The 19514-nt window shown below is 46.6% G+C and overlaps 1 protein-coding gene across 2 annotated transcripts in view; it reads left to right on the forward strand.

Annotated features, from left to right (window-relative positions):
• Window positions 1-7365: 7365 nt before the first annotated feature.
• Window positions 7366-19514, forward strand: part of HSPH1 (heat shock protein family H (Hsp110) member 1) — a 43471-nt gene continuing 31322 nt past the window's right edge. For both annotated transcript variants that reach the window (XM_090028012.1, XM_090028022.1), the window contains exons 1-5: window positions 7366-7624; window positions 9921-9978; window positions 12125-12265; window positions 14054-14176; window positions 16455-16554. In XM_090028012.1, coding sequence (XP_089884138.1) covers window positions 7518-7624; window positions 9921-9978; window positions 12125-12265; window positions 14054-14176; window positions 16455-16554 — 529 coding nt within the window. In that variant the 5' untranslated portion in view covers window positions 7366-7517. The remainder of the gene's footprint in view (window positions 7625-9920; window positions 9979-12124; window positions 12266-14053; window positions 14177-16454; window positions 16555-19514) is intronic.

Genomic DNA, 19514 nt, shown 5'->3' on the forward strand with positions numbered 1-19514 from the left:
CCGGCTCTGAGGAGGCTGCAGTTTGCTGGTCTGCAGCCACTTCCAGTCCGGCAGTTGACTGTGCTGCAGACTAGCAGCCAGCCTGCGGCCCGGAGATTGAGAACCCCTGCACTAGAGAATAGGCTGGCAATTCAGGCTCACCTCAACAGGCTCACAAGGTGGGCAGATCAAAACCTGATGGCATTCAACATGGAGAAATGCAAGGTGCTCCACCCAGAAAGAAAAAAAATCCACATCATACTTATATGCTTGACAGTGCTACACTCATCAGCACCATGACTGAAAGGGACTTGGGGGGATCATGACTGACCATAAGATGAACATGAGCCACTAATGTGATGCTGCAACTGGCAAAGCAAACAAAACTCTGGCTTGCATCTACTGATGCATCTCAAGCATAACCCAGGAAGTCATCCTCCTGTTTTATTCAGCTTTGGTGAGGCTGCAGCTAGAGTACTGCATTCAATTCTGACCTCCGCAATTTAGAAAATATGTGGAGAAGCTTGAAAGAGTTCAGAGGAGAGCCACGTGCTTGATTACAGGACAAGAGCACAACACGGATAAAAGGGGGCAAGAGTACTCAAAAGCCCCTATGGCTCACCAGAAGCATCCAGGAACATCTCAAAGCTAAGGAGGCATACACCCAATGGAAGGGAGGGGCCATCACCAGGGAGGACTGTATCTCCGTTGGTCGGGTTTGTAGGGGGTGCTGTTAGGAAGGCCAAGGCAGAGATGGAACTAGGACTAGCAACCCAGATCAAGGATAACAAGAAATCCTTTAAATATATAAGGGGTAAAAAGAAGGTTCTGGGTAACATGGGGCCTCTGCAGGACACGCTTGGAAATCTGGTGGTCCCACCAGACAGCAAAGCTAACCTCTTTAATAATTTATTTGCCTTCATTTTTCTGAGCAGGGACCAGGTCATCCCCCCCACCGGGATCCCCAATAGTTCCAGGGGAGGCGCAGCCAGGCCCAGGGCCAGAGAGGACCTAGTCAGGGAACTTCTGGTGGCATTGAACGTGTTCAAATCAGCAGGTCCTGATGATCTCCACCCCAGAGTGCTGAGGGAATTAGCAGAGGTCATTGCAGGACCCCTGGCACAGCCTTACAAGCACTCGTGGTACGCTGGAGAGGTGCCAAAGGACTGGAAAAGGGCCAATGTGGTCCCTATTTTGAAAAAGGGAGGAAGGAGGACACAGGAAATTATAGGCCTGTTAGTCTTACCTCAGTACTGGGGAAGCTCTTTGAGAAAATTATCCAGGTACACATCTGCGAGGGGCAAGCAGGGGAGTGTATACTTAGGGGCAACCAACATGGATTCATTAGAGGCAGGTCCTGTCAGACCAACCTAGTGGCCTTCTATGACCAGATCACAAAATCCTTGGATGCAGGTGTCGCGGTGGATGTGGTCTTTCTGGACTTTAGGAAGGCCTTCGACACGGTCTCTCACCCCATTTTCGTTAAAAAATTAGGAGATTATGGTGTTGATGCCTACACAGTCAGCAGATGGGTCACCAATTGGCTAGAAGGCTGTACCCAGAGGGGGGTGGTGAATGGGTCATTTTCAATCTGGAGGGATGTGGGCAGTGGGGTCCCCCAGGGCTCAGTCCTCGGGCCCGCACTGTTCAACATCTTCATCAGCGACTTGAATGAGGGGGTGAAAAGCACCTTGTTCAAATTCACAGAAGAGACTAAGACGTGGGGAGAAGTGGGCACACTAGAAGGGAGGGATAGGCTGCAATTGGATCTGGACAGGTTACAGGGGTGGGCAGATAAGAATAAGATGGGATTCAATATTGACAAGTGCAGGGTACCCCACCTAGGGAGAAAGAAGCAGCAGCATACCTACAGACTGGGGAACTCCCTGCTTTCTGCCAGCACAGAGGCAGAAAAGAATCTTGGAGTCATCACTGACTCAAAGATGAACATGGGCCGCCAATGTGGGGGACGCAGTCAGGAAGGCTAACCGCACCATGTCAAGCATTCACAGTTGTATCACGAGCAGGTCCAAGGAGGTGATCCTCGGTGATCCTCCCCCCGCTATGCGGCACTGGTCAGGCTGCAGTTGGATACTGCATCCAGTTCTAGGCACTGCACTTCAGGAGGGATGTGGACAACATGGAGAGGGTCTAAAGGAGGGCCACTTGTATGATCAGGGAGCAGCAGGGCAGGACCTGCGAGGAGAAGCTATAAGACCTGAACCTGTTCAGCCTCCACAAGAGGAAGCTGAGAGGGGATCTGGTGGCCATCTATAAACTGGACAAGGGAGACCAGCAGGCAATGGGAGAGCCCCTGTTCCCCCCCAAGCACTACTGGGAGTAACAAGAAATAACAGCTGTAAATTGACAGAGAGTAGATTATTGCTAGATATCAGGAAGCACTACTTCATAGTCAGGGCGGCTAGGATCTGGAACCAACTTCCAAAAGAAGTGGTGCTCGCTCTTACCCTGGGGGGTCTTCAAAAGGAGGCTAGATAGACACTTGGCCAGGGTCATTTGACCCCAGCATTCTTTCCTGCTCATGGCAGGGCGTCGGACTTGATAATCTGCTCAGGTCCCTTCTGACCCTACCAACTATGAAACTATAAAGAGGGCAGGCCTTATGAGGAGAGGCTGAGAGTCATGGGACTCTTCAGCCTGGAGAAGCAAAGGCTCAGAGGTGACATGATGGCAGCCTATAAGTACATAAGGGGTGTTGTCGCAGTGCACTCGGGTGCCCTGTGCCTGAGAGCAGAGACTGCTCTGCGGAGACCCCTAGTGGCAGAAAGGGGGAGGCTCAGCTGCCAGTCACCAGAGCTACACAGGTGCTGGTTGCCAGGGCAACTGGTAAAACCAGCTGACCAGGAAGGGGCAGGGCTTATCCCTTCTTAAGCCCAGGTAGAAGGCCAGGAAGGCAGTTCCTCTCCAGCAGCTGTCGGAGTAGGGACTCAGCTCGGATAGACAGAGAGGAGGACTCTGGCATTGAGAGCATCCCCTGGTCACTGCTGAGGGCGGGGGACCCTGCTTCCCCTGTTCCCTCACTCTCTAGTAGGGAGTAGGTTCTTGTTTGACTAGACGGTCTAGTTTTTATGTGGTAGCCCAGGGACTTTATGTTTTATGTTTACTGTTTTGACCGGAGGACCGGGCAAGGCTATTAGGGGTGGAGGAGGCCTCATAGGAGCTCCACGGTAGCGTGGGGTCTCCTAGCGCCAGAGAGGGCGCAGCTTTGTTTTGGGTGTATTGGCCCCAGCCCTGGAACTGGGGGGGGTGGCGAGAAGCCCGGAGCTAGGGGGGGCGGCGAGAAGCCCCGGAGCTAGGTGGTGGCGAGGAGCCCCTAGAGAGAGAAGGGGGCGGCGAGGAGCCCTGAGAGAGAAGGGGGCGGCGAGGAGTCCCACAGAGAGAGAAGGGGGCCGCAAGGGACCCCGAGAGAGAAAGGGGCAGCGAGGAGCCCCGGGGCGAGAGAGAGAAGGGGGCAGCAAGGAGCCCCGAGAGAGGGGGCAGTGAGGAGCCCAGGAGTAAGGCCAGAACATAACAAGGCCCAGGTCAAACCATGTCAACTCCATCTGTGAGGCTTGGGCTGCAGTGTAGGGAGGAAGAGGAGCCGCAGGTAGCGCCCCCTGTCACCGGGGCGTGGAAAAAATGGGCAGCCTCCTGCTGATTACAACCATCTTCTAATCAAGGAAGATCAAGGCATGGCAGGCGAGTAAGCAGGTGGTTGGCCCATTACAGGAGGGCGGGGCCACTCCCAGAAAGGCTTCGATATTGATACTCTTGTCACAGGTGTGCATCAGGAACTGAGAGAACATCTGTTCACTAGGGTACCCTCACAGGGAAAGACAAGGTCCGATGGTCACAAACTCCTGGAAGGTCATTTTAGGCTGGACATAAGGAAAAACTTCTTTACTGTCTGAGTCCCCAGGGCCTGGAATAGACTCCCTCTCAGAAGTGGTGCAAGCACCTACTCTGGATACTTTTAAGAAACACTTGCATGCCTATCTTGCTGGAATCACTTGACCCCAGCTGACTTCTTACCACTTGGGCAGGGGCTAGACCTGATGATTTTGTGAGGTCCCTTCCAGCCCTAATGTCTATGAAGAAGTAGCAGGGAGAAGTAAAAGGAAGAATGAAGCCAGGATGACAGAACATCTTAAATTATTTCTAAATATACTAGTACCAAATACCCATGTCATGTTTGGTCATATTTCTTGTATTCTGTTCCCCAACTTAAGATCACATCTCATATAAGTGTTTGTCTACACTTGGGAATTTAGCAAGATAGCTATTCTGGAATGCATCCATATGGAAGGCTCTGTTATACCTAAAGCTGAGAAACCATTTTTGTTTCAAAGTTGATTGTTTTGTGTTCCATGATCTACACCTTTTACACAGTTTGTCTTGAAATTTGGTGTCCTCCGTGAGGTCACAGGATTGGGAAAGTGCTTAAAATTTAAGAACATCTGGGTTCCAAGAAACAATCCCCAGAAATAAAACCATTCCTTTAAGTCTGACAAACTATTAACATTTTCATGCATACCTGGGAAGTTAACATACAGCTCTGATTGGGTCCAGATGTTAATAACATTTATATTATGCTTGTAGCAACCATCATTTATAAAATCCCGATTATTTCAATATTAAAGGCAGTGCTTAAATGGAACTGAGCATGCCACCTAATTCATTGGAGAACAGCAAGTGCTCAGGTGTTTGTACCTCATTCAGGCTCAGGACAGCCTCCTCAAGCAAGAGTTTGATTTAGGTACCTCAGACCATAGCCAAAAGGATTTCTATCCTTCTAACCTTCATATGCAGTGGATAGCACAACTAGACATGAAGCAACCATTGAACCTGAGCCTATTAGACCCTTGGCAAAAAACAAGCAAGGGGGAAGAGTAACAGTTCAGTGTCATCTTCCTCTGCCAAAAAGGATTTTCTATTATTAGCATGTATAACTGGATCCCACTCCAGGGGTGTTCATGATACCCCTGAAACTCCCTCAGCCCTCATTAAATTTTGCTGTCTTTTGGGTAACCTCCCCTTCCACACCTTGATGTATTTATCTTTTAGAGAAATGGAGGCTGCCCTCAGAGACTGATGAACCTAAGGTGCTCTCTTCTCCTGTAGTCAATTCTCCAAACCTTGCTTGGCTTAAGTTGTGACCTCCAGCTGCCACCCCCAGTCATGTCCAGGCCTCATACATGTTACATGCCATCCATCAGTCGGCACTCAGACCCTTCCACCTTTAGAGGGTCTCTACCCTACTGGGTTATGGGACTCAGGTCTTAGTTCTCACTGTCTCCTTTTCCTTCATTGGACCCCTGCTCTCTTTTCTCTCACTCCTTCACAGGTATTGAGCCTTCTCTAGGCTTCTCCTGGAGCTTTTGCTGGCTCTTTCTTTCTCCTACTGAGCCTTGCCTGGCTCCTACTTTCTTGCTTTTCTCTAGCTGTGTCTGCCTCAGGCACTACCAGCATTAGCAATGTGTAGGGGGTAGGACCCCCTGAGAGCAGCGCCTTTCTGGTCATGTGCCTCCCCTGTCAGCTGGCATGACCACAAGGCTGTTCCTTAAAAGGAGCCTTGTTAGTTGCTTGTGTCTGTGCTACAAAAACCCTGCTCTTAGAGCAGCTACACCTTTTCCCAGTAACAGGGGAAAAGGTCCCTGTTACAGTGTGCAGCAGAAGACCCAGAAGGTCTTCAACTGTTTTCCCAAAGAAAAATCAATCTCACATGCAAATGGTTTGTGTGGAAAATAAACTCCACCTGAAAGGGAGAAGAGAAGAGCTGTGGCAAGTGGAAGGGCAGAGGAGGGGCAGGAACAACTTGACATGTCAAAAGTACAAACATCTGTTCCAATGCATCTTAATTTGAATACATTCAACATTCTGCCATATAACTGTTCCCAAGGAGAAGGATGTTCATTGTTTGGCCTAAAAATAGAACCCGTTTTCCAGGTAGCCTTTGAGATGTTCAGAAAATCCTGTCAGTAATTGCTTGATTACCAGACCTTGGACCCACGCTACTTGGATCTCTTGAATGATTTTTATTTTCCCAACAACCTGCAACAGTGGGACACTGGCTGCAGTGGCCACCCTCCTTCACCTGTGGCTGTTCAGGATGTTGTTCTGCCCTGCAGCTGGGTCAGGCCTGATTGGGGAGTTTTGCTAATAGGTTGCACAACTGAGTTGTATAAGATGCTTTGCACAGGCAAGCAGAGTTTTCATAGATTTCATAGACATATGGGCTGGAAGGGACCCCGAAGGATCACTGAGTCCAGCCCACCTAGGGTTGGACTAGGTAGTCTCTGGAGATCCCTTGCAGCCTTACTTTTCCATGATTCTACAAATGTGACGGCACATGGAGCCCATAGGCAGGTGGGAGGCAACAAACTGTGGGGGGCAGAGGAAGCCTGGCTACAGGCGCTGGGCAGGGGACCTCACGGGCCAGGCTGCCTAAGCAAAGGAAATGCGGGGGACCCTGAAGTTGCAACGGCCCAGCATTGCCAGGTCCTAAATATGAAACAATTGTATTGGAAAATCAAAATTATAATATCTGCTGAAAAAGAAAATTACTGTATGCTGGAAAATATGCAAATAGGGCTTCTTATTTACTTTATATCGCTCACTAGGTTGCCAGTGAGGGAGTGAGAACTGGGTCAAAGTTGAATTTCTTGATTTCAAGTCAAGCAGTACCATAAGGAAGTGCTGACAGCACAGCAAGCCCAAACCTCCATTAAGATTCCTGGAGTGACTTGGGTTTGGCATTGGCCAACTCAAAAATTAGCAGATGCGGTTCTTTGGGGGAGTGGGTTATCTTTTATTAGACCAACTAAATAGTTGGAAAGAAATCACACTTTGCAAGCTTTAGGGCCAAACGCCCCTCTTCAGACAGAGGGGGAATAACGATCATCATCATCATACATACTGAATACTTTTACTACTGTTGATTGCACATCGCACAAGAGGTGATGATGGTACAAATACGGTCATTCCTCTACACCCGGCAGCACCACAACGGCCTGAGGGGCCACAGCAGCCAGCGAGTCATGAATGGGGAGAGAGGGGACACATCCCGCTTCCTCCTTGACAAGGGCTGGAGCTCCTCCGCCCACCAAGCCAGCCACCCGAGGACGCCGCGGAGCAATAGCGTGAGAACCAGGGGAATGGGCTCACCCGGGGCTGCGGTCAAGGCGGGACAGGCCGGAAGCGGGGGGCGGGGCTTCCGCGATGAGACACTGGTTCCGCCCACTCCTCTGACAGCCCGGAGCACGGGGAGCCCGTGGCGTCCCCGTCGCCGTGGGAACGAGCGCGCGTTACGCCCTATCCCCGCCGCCATTGGCTGGAATTGTTCGAGAAGGTTGAGGAAGGCGGAAGCGGAAGCCGCACGTGGAGCCGGCGCCGCCGCTGCCGCAGTTTCTGGAAACTTCGCTCCATTGTATTTAAAGCGGCGGCGGCGCTGGCGCTAGCTTTCTCCACCGGTCGCACGGACAGCGCCTGCTGCGCAGCATCGCTTCGCAACTGCCCCGCGCGGGCAGCACCAGTTCGCTATGGCTGTGGTGGGCTTCGACGTGGGTGCACAGAGCTGTTACATCGCGGTGGCTCGCGCCGGCGGCATCGAGACAGTCGCCAACGAGTTCAGCGACAGATGCACTCCGTGAGCGAACGAGCGCGGCCGGGCCGGGCTGGGTGCAATGGGGCTGCCGCGCGGGGGCTGCAACTGCTGGGAGGCTCCCGCTCGTCCCCCTGCAGCGGGGGCTGCTCCGGCTCCTCCGGGAGCTCTGCGGGGGGAGGCATCGCTGCATGAGCGCTTGGCTCCTGTGACCGCGAGTAAAGCGGCCTGGGGCGGAGCTGCTGCTCGCGCGGCGGCCGGGGAGCCGGTTTCTCAGCCCCCTTCCAGGATTGCGGGCAGGGAGGGAAGGAGGCAGGCGCTCTCTAAGCGATGGAGCCAGGCTCCCTGGGGAGACTCCCTCTTCGTGTTTTTTCAGTTCCCGTGAGACAGACCTGGGTAGGATGCTCTAGTTGGGCGCCACTCTGCTTGGAGCAGCGGGGTGCGCTAGGTGATTCTCCGATGATCTGCTGCTCTCTTAAAGGAGGATGGAAAGGATCCCACGGATGCACCGAGGTGCAGGGGGTGGTATTGGGGTAGGGCTGTGTTGCTGGGTGGATGTGCCACCTATTGGGAGGGAGTGTCTAGTCGTGTGGGACGACACTGAAGCTTTTAATTTCATTGCCCTGCTAACGCTCATGCACAAAACGGGGTGGATGTCTGCGTTTCACATAGTACAGGCAGTTGGTAGATGGACTCCTTTTTTTGAGTTGGGAGAGGTCCTATTTGAATCATTTTTTAGCTTGATGAGGAAAGTTTTTGTGAGCTTGGGCTTTAATTTCTTATTTAAAAAGATAAAGGGATTAGCTTGAACTGAAGTTATGCAGTATTTTACATGCTTAAAAACAATATTGCACTTACTGGGTCAGACTCAGGGTCCATCTTGCCTGGTATTCTGTGTCACACTGGGGCTGTTTTCCTGTTTCTTGTCTGTTCATGTCTCTGAGCAGAGAGAGAGAGTATCACTGGGTGGTGTCCACTGGTTCCCTGGACTCATTTAGGGGCCAGTGGGTGTTGTCCAATGTACTCTCTCCGGGGTCCCACCTTGGTGCAATTGTTTTAAACTTATGACCTCGCTCCCCCCTGTTTTGGACTCAAATTGTCCACCCAAATCAATTGACAAATAACCAATAGCCCCCTCCCCCCCATAATAGAGGGGGCTAACTATTGATTCGTGGGTGTCAAGCCCCCATTAACCCTATATGTAAAAATAGGCCTGTGTTGGACAGTGGCAGAGAGGGGATGCTGAAAGGGAGAGTGGACTGGATATGACCAGGATTTTTTGCCTTGGTGCTGCAGGCAGTTAAACAGCTTAAAATGGTGTTCTCCAACCTTTTTATGGTGAAGATCACTTTTTGGAAGTAAAGAGCACCCTAGAATCTACTGTCCCCCCCCCCCTTCCCCTCCCTCCCAGCTGGGACATGCATCTGCTACTGAGTGGGTAAGGGGGTGAGCCTTGGCTAAAAGAAAATGTAGAAATAACAGTAGGTGGCAGGGGGAATGGGTAGGGTTGTAGAGAAGCTGGGCCAGGGACTCTGGGCAGCTGCAGCATGGGAGAAGGGGCACACATGCAGCCAGGATCACAACCCATGTGCCTAAGGGGCTGCTCAACCCTTCTGCAACCCTGGTCGTTGTCCCATTGGTGGGAGTGTGTATGGCCCCCCCCTCCCTCCCAATCCCATCCCTGGAGACCAGATCTTCTGGAACTGGCCTGGTCAGGTCTGGGACTCTCTGCCAGCCAGTGGGGGTGTTCCTACTTCTGGATCCAGCCTAGTGGGTGGTGCCTCAGGGGGCCCTTTTCCCCCCTCCCCCAATGCTCCAAGTCAGCTTCATAATAAAAGGCAAATCTAAAAGCATTTTTTTTTTCAACATCTAGCTGTGAGCTTTGAAGTTCTCTGTTCAAGTATGTTAGCCATAAAACCCCTGTCCTATTGTAAGTAAAATATAAAAAAAAAAAAAAGCATATTTCCTCCTGCCCCTCACCCCCCATTCTTGGATAAGTTGGGTGGTTAAAGAGATTATTTTCAGTGTTCAGAACAACTGACCCTTTTATTGAGATCAGGCAATAAAAAATGCAGCTGGGATACAAAGCATAATCCTGTGACCTTGAGTTAAGAGGCAATGCAGGTGCATACATGTAAGAAATAACTGAAAAGCAAGTGGTTTATAGCAAGGCTTTATAGTTGATTCATTTTTAATGTAGTGTATCAGTATGTATAATGAACGACAGCTTAGCTTGCACAGTCTCATTATATGCACACAAATAATAGAGATGTGCAGCAGCTTTCCATAGCATTTTTTGCCAATATGAAACTTGATCTAACAAGTCTCTCTCTCATTTCAGATCGGTTGTATCATTTGGTTCAAAAAACAGAGCTATTGGTGTCTCGGCTAAGAATCAGGTAGGTCAGCTTCTGAAGGAAAGTTCAGATGCTAGTAATTTTATAAAAGTTCAATTCTGTTTCAAGTAATGGAACATGTGGAAAAGTTTAGCTAATAGATAAACTTATTTGATCTTAATTGTCAGACTGCTGGTCCCTGCTCTGTTTGCTTCTGAGAAATGCGGAGCATCCCTGCAGGAAAATAAAATATGTTTTGTTTAATAGTCCTTTCTGGTTTGACATTTTCCTTATTAACTTTAAAGAAGTCACCCAGCTTGTGTTGTTAAAAATTTGATTCAAGAATAAAACTTCCTTGAATTGAAAGTTTAATCTTTCAAATATGGAAATTGTGTGTGAGATTACTTAAATTGAAATATGAACTAAGAACTTTGGCCTAGATCATCAGGCACACTTGAGGATCTGGGTCCTGACCTTTTTTTTTACTGAGGTTGTTGGTAGGAGTATTAAATCCCCCCCCCAAAAAAAATCTTGAAATGTGTTGAGAAATAATCAAATATAATATTTAATTTTTCAAATGTATAAACCCAATTATCTTGCTTTGGGTTGTTTATATCTAAATATAACTGCTATCAGTAGAAACCAAGCCTTTTTTAATCTATTCAGATTGTCAGGTGGTGAAGGCATTGCAATAAGTTTGCATGGCGAGGGCACCAATGGAGACTCTTTCAGTCTTAAAAGCTTTCTGTTTAATTATGAACAAACAGGAGATGCACTAGAAAAATGTACAAGTGTTCAGAATATCTGTTGTCCATTATTCAGGCATTTATCTTTGGTTACAGGTTGATCTACTAGATAAGAACCAAAAGTGGATTTTTTTTCCTACTCTCGTGAATCTTTTGTTAAACATAACTTGGGGAACTCACAGTTAGATCATTTAATTAAAAGCTGTCCAGAAACTTAAGCTAAATGGAAAATGAAGTAGCTTGTATTGCAACTAACAGTTGAATGCCCAAATTAGAAACTGTGTTAGAGAGAGATTGTTATTAACTTAATTACAAAGCAGTATTCAGTGTTATGGTGCTGTCATGCTTTGCCATCATAGTAGCTTGAAAATAGAATTTGCCAGTTTGTCATGTGGCAAACATTTATAAAGATAGGATATAGTAATCTTTTGGCATCTTAAATCACCACAATCTAAGAGTGAGCATTCTTTTCTTAACATCATTACAGGGTGAATGTCAAAATTTCCTTGTAAGCATGGATGTTTGGTTCTCCATGGTTAGACGTTATTAACTTACTAAGTAATTTAGCTGTCACTTGTTCAAAACAGGGGATTCAATACACTGTTAACTGCAGTTTAACATTTTTAATGTTATGCATTCTCAATGAAATGCCAGGCAGCTCTGCAAACTGTTAATTACATCATTGCTAATCTTCCAGTCTGTTCCTTGCTGTGGTGTTCTGGTAAATTTTCAAAGGAATGTCAAAATATAGTAAGTATATCTGACAGCACTGGAGATCAAAACTGTTGAGGAAATATGGCATTCTAACTGTCTTACTGTTGTAATCTTAAGTAGGACACAGTGGGATGTTTGAGACACAGTGACTCTAAAATCTTTTCGTATTATAAAAACTAGATCTTTTAATTTTCAGGTTCAATTATATAGTTATATAAATTATATAGTTTATAAAATGCTACCAAAATGTTTTTTCCTTTTGTGATTTAAGCACTTTCATCTTGTATGACCATGAGTTAAGATGATTTTTATACCATCTCTTGCTAGGTGTGGATTTTCTTTGTTTTGGGGTGATTAAAAACAGGAAGTCTTCCTCAATATGTAGATAGCAATACTGTTAGATTTGTCAGTGTTTGTTGTGGGCTAAGAGTTACAGGTAGTTGGTAGAAAATAATAAGCTTTTTATTGCTGTTGTTAACACTTTAAACAGACTGTACCTCACTGTGTTCTGTTGTGACATTGTGCACCATTAGACAGCAAGCTTTGCAGTGTACTTGTTCATTTACCCCATGTGGTAAGCCCAGAACTCCAGTACTACAAAATTAAATACTTTAGAGAGAGATGTCAAGTGACTGAACCATCAATTCAAAATGCAACCTATTGCGGGCAGAAGGTTTAGTCTTGGTGTCTAAAGCCCAGATTAAGTGATGTCTTTTTTTCAAGCCATCTTCTTTTTCCCTCTCTTGCAGCAAATTACTCATGCCAACAACACGGTATCTAACTTTAAGAGATTCCATGGCCGTGCATTTAATGATCCTTTTGTTCAGAAAGAGAGAGAGAAATTGAGCTATCATCTGGTTCCCATGAAAAACAGTGGAGTTGGAGTCAAGGTAAATATATTGTGTTTACAGTATAACTTTCTAATTCCTGTGGCTAAATCAAAAGGTTTTGCACTTAATTATGAAAATCAGGGTCTTCATTTAATTCACATAAAAGCTGTTCTGTGCTCTTGTTCCACAGGGGCTGTTACCTTGAACTGCCAACTTTTACTCTGAAGTGGAGTATGTTGGCTGTACCAAATAAAACCTTTTAGCAAGAGCTTCCACAGTGCTAGTTTGTATGACTTAAATATACTAGTAGACAGACTGCTAAGATAATTGTAATGTAGCTTGGTTTTGCTTTGAAGTACTAACTTGACTTCTGTCCTCCCTGCAGTATGCACTGTGATAGTCTGATTACATGGTTGCATACTATGTCTCAAGTACCACACATCGTTTTCTGGGCTACAGATGAGTAGCATCTTTGTGCACAAAGAAAACCTCTTTGTATAATAGTATGTAAGTCACTTTCAGGACCAAGTCCACAATCTGCTTGTATAACATATAGGGTCTTGCCTATACTAGTTTGGGTTTTGATCTTATAGCTATGCTAGCAAAGACTTGTAGAGATGTAGCTGATTTCCCACCCCCCCAAAAAAAAAAAAAAAACAACCAAAAAACGCTACCATTATTGGTCATATTTGTTTCCCAAATGAGTTGAGCTCCATTGAGAAATAGAGGTCTGCTAGTCTAACTGCTACCATTCAAGGCTTTTCATGGCATAGTGTTTTTAATTTCTATATTTTGAACCAGCTGGAGCTGTGCCTACAGAGCTTCAGCATACTTAGGCTAAGTAACAAAATAATATTAAAAAATAGAATTTGCCATTTAAAAATGTGTTGGGAAAAATGTACTGGTCCTTTATGACCACGAAAATACTCTGGTGTGCATATTCGTGTGGCTCTAGAAAAATGATCTTTGAGGTGTTATGTGATCATGTAATTGGTAAATAAAAGATGTTTCACTTACAGAAATCTTTCTTGGATGCTCATGTCAATTTTTGTCATTCTACATCACAACTCCCTACATATTTAGGTAAAAAAAAATCCCCCAAAACTTCCCTGTTTGTAAGGAATATCTCTGCAAACTCAGTTTTTTCTGTTCTGACTAAAAGAATATTAGTTGTGACTTATAACAGTAATGGGTACACTTTTTTTTAAACGAACAACAAATTGATTGTGCGTTTTAATTGTATCAAGTTCTAAGTAACCTTTTTTGCTGCATTAAGTTTTTAAAAGGCCCATAGAGAGAGACGGCAGTACTTTCTGGAAGCATTTCTTTTCATGTATGCATCTATATACCTTGGTGGCTAGGCTTTTAACATGATCATCATCATCATCATCATCATCATCAGAAGATATGTAATATAAAAGTGATTTACAGTGGTGTTATAGATAAAAACACTTCATAAATGAATGTTTCTTTGGGTAATCTCTTAACTCTCTTTTATAGTAGTGGACAGTCTGAAAATTGGTCTTTAAATTTAGTGGCTTATGGGTTTGTACTTGCATGCTAACCTTACTAACAAATTTGTACCTTTTTTTCTTCAACTGCCATCTACTTTATCCAGGAGGCTTCATTCACTTACTATTGCCACTCAGTTGTGTAAATACATCATTATGTCCTGTGCATGGGCTCAAAATGGGTGGAACTTGGTTATAAAAAATAACATTGATTGTTCAGTGAGCAGGTTGAGAACGTTGGAAGAAGAGAGATTGCTGGTCAGCATAGTCCCCAGAAGAATTAAATTTAACTCCACTTTTCTGCAATTCAGATGATGGACTTCCTTCTTTTGTACAGGTGATGTACATGGATGAGGAGCACTTCTTTAGTGTGGAACAGATAACAGCTATGCTGTTGACCAAGTTGAAGGAGACTGCTGAGAATAACCTAAAAAAGCCAGTAACCGACTGTGTTATTTCCGTAAGTAATTATGAGGAGCAGTAAATCCTCTGAACTGTAACTTTTTTGCATGCTTCTGGCTTGAATTTGATATCTGTGCTATTGCATTTTTCTCTATAAAGTAAATACAATTTGAGATGCTATCCAGGTAAAAATGGTGCAGGAGCCTTAACCTAATTTTTTTAATATGGCAATACAAACTAAACACATGATAGTGAAATATACATATTTCACATTATTATGTCTATATTGAAGGACAAGCTTTAAAAAAGTATCTTTAATGGCTCTGTAGGTTAAAGGGCTATGATGGGGATTGTATTAAGTACTGAACAATTCCTTAAATAGTTAGGAGGTAAATGTAATGAAATGCCTGCATAGAATGTTTAGCCTAATCAAAAATAAGAAATTGTATATCAAGGAATTAAAATGAATTAAAAGCCGGGCTTTTTCAGGGTGGTTTTTTTTTTTAAACTGACACCACATGACTAGCAAAACAGCACAATACTATTTAAAATATGTATTTATTTTTCCCTGATCTTAACATTAAAGTTATTTCAACTATTTTTTCACTTGTCAAATTATTTTAGGCTAAATTGATCCAGACATTATGTTCTGCCTTGAAAGTGTTTTACTTCCCTGTGTAGTTTTACATATATTCTTTAGGTCAGTGGTGTCAAACTTATTTGGCCCTATGGCCAGATGAGTGGCATTGGGCTAGACTGTAGCTGGATTAGGCCCATAGATTAGCCTCACATGCTGGATCCAGCCTGGCACTGGACTGGAGTATGTGCTGCACACTGTGTTCGAAGCTGATCTGGGAGACGCACTGCATGTGGTGCCCATGCTAGACTGGCCTTCACACTGGATTTGGTACGTGGAGCTTGTCTGTGGGCCTGAACTGGACCATACCCAGATCCAGTTTGCAAGGCCAGTCTAGCACAGGCACCACATGCAGCAGATGCCCCAGGCAGGCCCTGTGAAGTACATGGGGTGAGTCCAGCAGCACAGGCATACACAGTAGGGGGTACACCAATAGAGATTTTGGGGGCTGATACCAATAGCCAGTTTTTAAGGAGGCATATTGGCCAATACTGATCCAATTTCCGATACAGCTGCATGCAGCTGGTAAGTCCATTATGGTGGACAAGGAGGGAGGGGCATGGGGGAGGGAACAGATCAATGCCCCCACCCTGCAGGGAGAGGAGGAGGGGGTCAGGGGCTGCCCAGCCAGGGTAGGGCAGGGCATAGAATGGAGCCGCAGCTTGTTGTGGGGGTGAGGGGCAGCTCCCACCACTGCTTGCACAGAGTGGGGGCAGGGAGCATGTGCCCTCAAATCGGCGCAGGCAGGCTGCTGCGCCGGGCTCCTCAGCAGGGATGGGCCTCGGAGATGCAGCCACATGCCCAGCACAGCCCTGGCTCTTCCTAGTGTGTGGGTAGAGGTAGGGCGTTGAGCTGTGGTGGCAGTGCTGGGAAATTTGGGGTGGCTGCAGCCCCAGCCTCAAGCCCCACTCCCACTGAGATGAGCCTGGTGCAGCCCTGGCTCCAGCCTGCCTGCCTCGCCCTGCATGGATCCAGAGGCACATGGCTGCCCCCCAAGCCTTCCTGGGATGCATGCAGCAGCAGCGGGAGCCACCCTTTCCCCGTGCTGTCCGGATGAACCACAGCTACATCCCCCCCCCCCACCCCTCCATGCCTGGCTGTGGGGGCCTTAATCTGCCACCACCCTCCCCTTCCCTCCCACCCCACAGACTCACCAACTGCTGGCAGCTCTCCACACTGCCAGCTGTGCTCCTAGCTGCCTGCATGTTGCACTGCAGCTGCGCACATTCACAGGCACTTATTGGCAGCATCAGGCCAATTTTCCAATATAGACAACTTAGTCTATTGGTACCAATCTGATATCAGACTGATGGATCAGCAGTGCACCTCTAATGCACAGACCAGCTAGATGAGCTCTGTGTGCTACATGTAGCACACTGAATGGAGACAGTACCATAGTCCTGATGAGGTTCCACAGTGCATTTGGTGTGCAGGTTGTATTTTTTCACACTCCTGCTTGAGGCCCTTATTTAGTAGTCTCTGAGCACTGGCTTCAGTGGGACCGCAAAATACTGAGTGAATTTGGGGTTTTAAGTGACTACTATCTTTCCACCTTAAAATTTTATAGTGACAAAGATAAGGGATGGGCATCTTTGGGGCATTTAGAGTATGTAGGGTTTCAGATTTAAAAAAAAAAAAACATTTTTATTGGAAGTCTGAGTTTCTGGTGCTAGCTCTTTCTGTAATTTCCATTCTCCAGGTTCCATCATTTTTCACAGATGCTGAAAGAAGGTCTGTACTGGATGCTGCTCAGATTGTTGGCTTAAACTGTTTGAGATTAATGAATGACATGACAGCAGGTAAGCAAAGGAAAAAATATTTTGCCAAAATCTATATTTTAACAGATGTTCATTGAAATACTTAACTGCTGGAAAAGGACCAGTCATCTAACAAGCAAGCTGATTTATGACATTTTTTGCCACCTTTGTCTTGGGGTAGGGAAAAAAATGTTTTTTGCTCAGTTCTTACCCACTCATTTAATAGCATTGGAATGTCTGAATTAACCTAAACCAGTAGTTCCTGTACCGGCCAATACCAAAAAGATGAATTGGGAAATGGCTTTACCCCAGCTGTCCTGAAGATGGATCCTAACCTACAGAAATGAAATTCTATCTTATGATAATCTCATGAGCTTGGCTGATAGGCATATCAGATAGCTACTTTCTTCAGGGAACACCTCCCCCTGTATTGAATGCTCAGTCTGCCATTACTTTGCACCCTGTATCTGGAAAAAGATGAGGGACTTAAATCATGTTTACTTGAGCAATCTAAAAGTTGGATCTGAGTGAGGAGAGAAGAGATCCACCAAACAAGATATTGAGAGGCTATTGGCAGCAAGAGAGTTGTTGATAGGCAGAGTTCATTTAAAAGGAAACTGGAAACCCCTTTGTCACAGTTTCACACACTGACCTCCCTGGCCGTCTTGTTACCGCTAGAATTGCTGAGCGCATAGGCCAGTGGGAACCAACTTTTTTGGTAGGCATACCACAAATTAACCCTGCAGCCCTCCTGAATACTACTCTGATCTCCTCTTTCCATTCTGCAACCTGCCCAATATAGTGCTCTGCCTCTGCTTCCTGCCCTATGTGGTGCCTATCCCCTCTGTGCTCTAATGGCTGCCTGTGCTGCTTGTAGCACTTGTGCTGCAGGTTGGTCACTTGTGACATAGGCAGTGACTGAGACAGAAGACCAGCATGTCTCCCAGCTACTTCAAAAAGATCTGAGCAGTTGACCCATTCTCAGTCTGCGTGGCTTGGAGGATGTAGTAGCTTTGTCTTAAAAGTAGGATTCAGAACCTTTGTGAAAGGCTAATCTTCTAAACAGTTGATGACACCAAAAAGTGAGATCAAAAAATTCAGACCAGGACTGAAGGCAAAAGTGGTGTGGGTCTCATGACTCCCACCAGAACAGGCACAGATCTGTGAGTGCTTACTAGTGATGTGTTGAGCATTACAGCAGTAATCCTCTGCTCTTGCCTTTGTACCAGAATAGACACTGGCACCAGCAGCACAGCTATTCCCAAAGTTTACTTTGCTTTCATCTTAGAGTTGCTTTTTCTCCTATACATTATGTAAGAAATAATGCTGTAGGGAGCCTGAGAAGTCTTTATGCACTGGGCACTGATACATGTACTTTAAAATGTTCTGGCTTAAATTTATCACACACAGCCAGGGGTGGCCTCCATTACAGATGCTGAAGAAAAAGATGAGGTCTCAGACGGTGGCATCAGTGGCATAATACTTGGTGTCTGAATTAGACAGTGCCTCAAAGGGCAAATGCTTTAGCTACTTTCCCCATGTAAGGGGGGGGAGGGGGGTGTCACTTTGTCTTCATGAGACAGCCACATCAGTCCAGAAATTTGCCATAGATTATTTTAAGGGCTTCTAAAATTTGCCAGCAGGGATCACTAAAACCTTTTAGCGATAGTGATCTTGGGAAATGCAGGTAAGTACTAATTTTGTCCAGTAGTTGTTAGGAACAATCTACCTATTAAGGAGGATGTAATGGACTCTGAGGGGCAGAGACAAGTACCAGTCTCACTTTTCCTACCACAAAGGAACTAGTACATCCAGGTACCATCCAGTAGTTTTGAACTATTTTATACATATCTGGCCATACAGTTGGTAGAATTGTGGTCATGGGAATTCTGAGACCCCCCCCCCAGAGGGATTTCTGAAGGTACAAACCTCAGATTGGCTCAGTTTGCCTCCCTCCATTTCTGAGTCCTCTACCAGCAAGTCCTGTTCATAACTATATTGTTCCTATGATTGGACACAGAAAGAGGGTTAGTCTTTCCTATACAAGTTTCTGCAAGGCTGTAGAGAGGAGCTAAGAGATGCAACACAGGAGCTAAGATGGGTGGGCAGAATAAGGTTTAAATGTCAGATTCAGCGTGCCAGGGCTTTTGTCTGGCCTGCAACCCAGCCCAGGTACAGGGGGCAGCCTAGTGTGCAGCAGGGCTGGGGTGGGGCCAAGGAATCTGCTGCAGGCTAGACAAATGCAGCCAGACACCATTTCCTGGCAGCCTCAGCAGTGGCTCCTGGCGGCTGCTGCCAGACCTGCCCCTCTGCCTGGGCGCCCTGCACCCACTCCTGGGGCAGGACCCATGTGGGCAGATGGGATGGTGGGGAGCCATGTTTAGGACTGGGATAGGGGGGGCCAGGGATTGGGATCGCAGGGCCAGGGCCTGAGGTAAAACTTCACTCTGTTCTCCATGTACTCCTGCAACAGGCACCAGTACTGTATATGGGGAATGGATCATGGCTGTACCCCAGGGCCTGGCACGCTGCTGTGACTACCACTGCCCCAGCTCCACCCACTCATCCTGTGCCTGGACATGGCTCCCCAGCCATCCATGGCCCCAGCCCATGCAGGTCCTGGCCAGTCTCTGTGGAGGCTCTGGGATCACTAGGCAGTGACACAGCAGGGCTAGGACACAGGGCAGAGCCATGACCTCACACACCCCTTCCCACAAAACTGGTGCCTGTCATAGGGGCCTGTGGGCAACAGATCACACCTCTGCCCTGACCCCCCTGCCTATCCTCCTGCATGCTGCTCCTTACCTATCCAAAGCCCCATCTCAGCTGCCTGGTCATACATGGGGCCACTTGGGGAGTTTGGGGGGCAGGGTGCTGATCCAGCCCACAGCAACTCACTAAAACTCCCTGAGTGGCCTTAGGAAGATGCAGCACATAGAGCAGAGCTAAGAGCTGCAGCATGGACTGTTATGTGGTAGCAAAGGCAGCATCATAGATGGACC

Source organism: Crocodylus siamensis, chromosome 1 (assembly GCF_052110815.1).
Source record: "Crocodylus siamensis isolate JL-2025a chromosome 1, ASM5211081v1, whole genome shotgun sequence".
Lineage (NCBI taxonomy): Eukaryota > Metazoa > Chordata > Crocodylia > Crocodylidae > Crocodylus > Crocodylus siamensis.